The sequence below is a fragment of the Labrus mixtus genome, chromosome 7 (assembly GCF_963584025.1).
Source record: "Labrus mixtus chromosome 7, fLabMix1.1, whole genome shotgun sequence".
NCBI classification, from domain to species: Eukaryota; Metazoa; Chordata; class Actinopteri; order Labriformes; family Labridae; genus Labrus; species Labrus mixtus.
The window spans coordinates 31,811,437-31,815,595 of record NC_083618.1 but is presented as its reverse complement, the minus strand read 5'-3'; the positions used below and the strand labels follow the sequence as shown (position 1 = coordinate 31,815,595).

Genomic DNA, 4,159 nt, shown 5'->3' with positions numbered 1-4,159 from the left:
CAGACATTTAAAAAAAAAAAAAACACATTTTGAATTATTGCAATCAAAAAAAAAACATAAAAAGATAAGTATTATAGAAAATACAAAATGGAAAAAATGTAATTTCAAACATGCTATAAAAATGTGATTAATCGAGAGTAAATCTTTCTCTGGATTTTAATTGTCGGGACTCTTTCTGATGCAGCAGAACCGTTTTTGTTGTAATATTATGATCAGCAGAGTTCAGTAGATCTTTAAATGGCCAATAAAAATCATTGTTTGTTCGTCATTGTTCTGACAGATGTGTAGATTGTAGTTGCTGTGGTGGTCTGACAGATGTGTAGATTGTAGCTGTGGTGGTCTGACAGATGTGTAGATTGTAGCTGCTGTGGTGGTCTGACAGATGTGTAGATTGTAGTTGTGGTGGTCTGACAGATGTGTAGATTGTGGCTGCTGTGGTGGTCTGACAGTTGTGTAGATTGTAGCTGTGGTGGTCTGACAGATGTGTAGATTGTAGTTGCTGTGGTGGTCTGACAGATGTGTAGATTGTGGCTGCTGTGGTGGTCTGACAGATGTGTAGATTGTGGTTGCTGTGGTGGTCTGACAGATGTGTAGATTGTAGCTGCTGTGGTGGTCTGACAGATGTGTAGATTGTGGCTGCTGTGGTGGTCTGACAGATGTGTAGATTGTGGTTGCTGTGGTGGTCTGATAGATGTGTAGATTGTGGTTGCTGTGGTGGTCTGACAGATGTATAGATTGTGGTTGCTGTGGTGGTCTGACAGATGTGTAGATTGTGGCTGCTGTGGTGGTCTGACAGATGTGTAGATTGTGGTTGCTGTGGTGGTCTGACAGATGTGTAGATTGTGTCTGCTGTGGTGGTCTGACAGATGTGTAGATTGTGGTTGCTGTGGTGGATGGATTTTAAAATAAGAGTGTTAAGTGAACATAAGTACTCTGTGGTGGTGTCTTCATACCTGTGGATCTGGGTTTGTCCGTGTCCGAGGCCAGCCTGTAGTTGCGGCGGGTCAAAGCGGTGCCGCCTCCTTTAGAGCTCATTCTGTCTGACTGGAGTCACGTCGCCCATACAGTGCTGAGAAACAGACAGATTTAATGATTAATGACTGATCTACAAACCTCACTGCCAATATCCACATAGTCTGTGAGCGCTGCGTTTCAGCGCCACTCTTTTGCTCACGGACAGTTTGCACCTGTTTCTGGATCACAGGAGAACTACAAGATCACAGGAGAGAACTACAAGATCACATGAAAGAACTACAAGATCACAGGAGAACTACAAGATCACAGGAGAACTACAACATCACAGGAGAGAACTACAAAATCACAGGAGAACTACAAAATCACAAGAGAACTACAAGATCACAGGAGAACTACAAGATCTCAGGAGAACTACAAGATCACAGGAGAACTACAAGATCACAGGAGAGAACTACAAAATCACAGGAGAACTACAAGATCACAGGAGAACTACAAGATCACAGGAGAGAACTACAAGATCTCAGGAGAGAACTACAAGATCATAGGAGAACTACAAGATCACAGGAGAGAACTACAAAATCACAGGAGAGAACTACAAGATCTCAGGAGAACTACAAGATCACAGGAGAGAACTACAAAATCACAGGAGAGAACTACAAGATCTCAGGAGAACTACAAGATCATAGGAGAACTACAAGATCACAGGAGAGAACTACAAAATCACAGGAGAGAACTACAAGATCTCAGGAGAACTACAAGATCACAGGAGAGAACTACAAGATCACATGAGAACTACAAGATCACAGGAGAGAACTACAAGATCACAGGAGAGAACTACAAAATCACAGGAGAACTACAAAATCACAAGAGAACTACAAGATCACAGGAGAGAACTACAAGATCACAGGAGAACTACAAGATCTCAGGAGAACTACAAGATCACAGGAGAACTACAAGATCACGAGAGAACTACAAGATCACAAGAGAACTACAAGATCACAGGAGAACTACAAGATCACAGGAGAGAACTACAAGATCACATGAGAACTACAAGATCACAGGAGAGAACTACAAAATCACAGGAGAGAACTACAAAATCACAAGAGAACTACAAGATCACAGGAGAGAACTACAAGATCACAGGAGAGAACTACAAGATCACAGGAGAACTACAAGATCACAAGAGAACTACAAGATCACAGGAGAACTACAAGATAACAGGAGAGAACTACAAGATCACAGGAGAACTACAAGATCACAGGAGAACTACAAGATCACAAGAGAACTACAAGATCACATGAGAACTACAAGATCACAGGAGAACTACAAGATCACAGGAGAACTACAAGATCACAGGAGAACTACAAGATCACAAGAGAACTACAAGATCACAGGAGAACTACAAGGTGTTACTCTTACTCTCCTCAGGTTAGTATAGATCAGGTTAGTATAGATCAGGTGTTACTCTCCTCAGGTTAGTATAGATCAGGTTAGTATAGATCAGTTATTCTCCTCAGGTTAATATAGATCAGGTTAGTATATATCAGGTTAATATAGATCAGGTTAGTATAGATCAGGTTAATATAGATCAGGTTAGTATAGATCAGGTTAGTATAGATCAGGTATTCTCCTCAGGTTAGTATAGATCAGGTTAATATAGATCAGGTTAGTATAGATCAGGTTAATATAGATCAGGTTAGTATAGATCAGGTTAATATAGATCAGGTTAGTATAGATCAGGGTTAGTATAGATCAGGTTAGTATAGTTCAGGTTAATATAGATCAGGTGTTACTCTCCTCAGGTTAATATAGATCAGGTTAATATAGATCAGGTTAGTATAGATCAGGTTAATATAGATCAGGTTAGTATAGATCAGGTTAATATAGATCAGGTGTTACTCTCCTCAGGTTAGTATAGATCAGTTATTTTCCTCAGGTTAATATAGATCAGGTTAGTATAGATCAGGTTAGTATAGATCAGGTTAGTATATATCAGGTTAATATAGATCAGGTTAGTATATATCAGGTTAGTATAGATCAGGTTAGTATATATCAGGTTAATATAGATCAGGTTATTATAGATCAGGTTAGTATAGATCAGGTTAGTATATATCAGGTTAATATAGATCAGGTTAGTATATATCAGGTTAGTATAGATCAGGTTAATATAGATCAGGTTAGTATAGATCAGGTTAATATAGATCAGGTTAGTATAGATCAGGTTAGTATATATCAGGTTAATATAGATCAGGTTAGTATAGATCAGGTTAATATAGATCAGGTTAGTATAGATCAGGTTAGTATATATCAGGTTAATATAGATCAGGTTAGTATATATCAGGTTAATATAGATCAGGTTAATATAGATCAGTTATTCTCCTCAGGTTAATATAGATCAGGTTAGTATAGATCAGGTTAGTATAGATCAGGTTAGTATAGATCAGGTTAATATAGATCAGGTTAGTATAGATCAGGTTAGGTTAGAGTTAGCCGGAGGAGCCCATTCGGACCGTTAGCTAACTGCGCTACTTTAATTTACATTTTATTAAAAATAAAACTTTAACAGGTGAAACATGAGACGACGGGTCACCCAGCGTCAGGTAACCCCCCTGCTGGGTCAGGTAACCCCTCTGCTGGGTCAGGTAACCCGCCTGCTGGGTCAACAGTTAGCTAGCTGGGTAACGTCTCAGTGACATAAAAACAGACTGTTGTGCTAATCGGCAGCTAGCGGCAAACGGCTAACTGAGGACAGCTCACCTACCTGCAGCTACTTCCGGGTCCCGTGAGCCTCTCCTCCACCTGTAATCTGCTCGTGTGAGGTATAAAATGTACAATAATGAAGATAACATGTGATGTTCAGGCTGCTTTCGTGAGTGTGAGGAACATTTACACCACAACAGTTCTCTGTACTTGTCAACGCCTCTCGCGCTACGGAAAGCCGAGTAGTACAAACTGAACCAACCTGTCATCTCGTTGCCGGTGTTATGACGAGAAATGCACCCCTGCCAAGAACTGCACGCATCTCGCGGAAGTGTTGTAAAAACGATATAAATCTTATATCTGAGGCAGATCTTTGATAAAAGTTTATGAAGTTTAAACTTAATAACTTAAAGTGTCCTTATTGTTCTCTAGACTCGGTGAAAGACGCTTTTTCATTAGCCTGGATAAATATGAGCTGCAAACA

General features: G+C 39.8%; 1 protein-coding gene across 2 annotated transcripts in view; it reads right to left on the bottom strand.

Moving 5' to 3' along the window:
* The window catches only part of LOC132977210 (E3 ubiquitin-protein ligase RNF123), a 28,143-nt gene extending 24,221 nt beyond the window's left edge, over window positions 1-3,922 (bottom strand). The window contains exons 1-2 of one of the 2 annotated variants that reach the window (XM_061041675.1): window positions 3,733-3,922; window positions 954-1,069 (exon numbers count right to left, since the gene is read on the bottom strand). In XM_061041675.1, the coding sequence (XP_060897658.1) occupies window positions 954-1,035 (82 nt within the window). In that variant the 5' untranslated portion in view covers window positions 1,036-1,069; window positions 3,733-3,922. The remainder of the gene's footprint in view (window positions 1-953; window positions 1,070-3,732) is intronic. The other variant, XM_061041674.1, reaches the window with a different exon arrangement.
* Window positions 3,923-4,159: the final 237 nt, after the last annotated feature.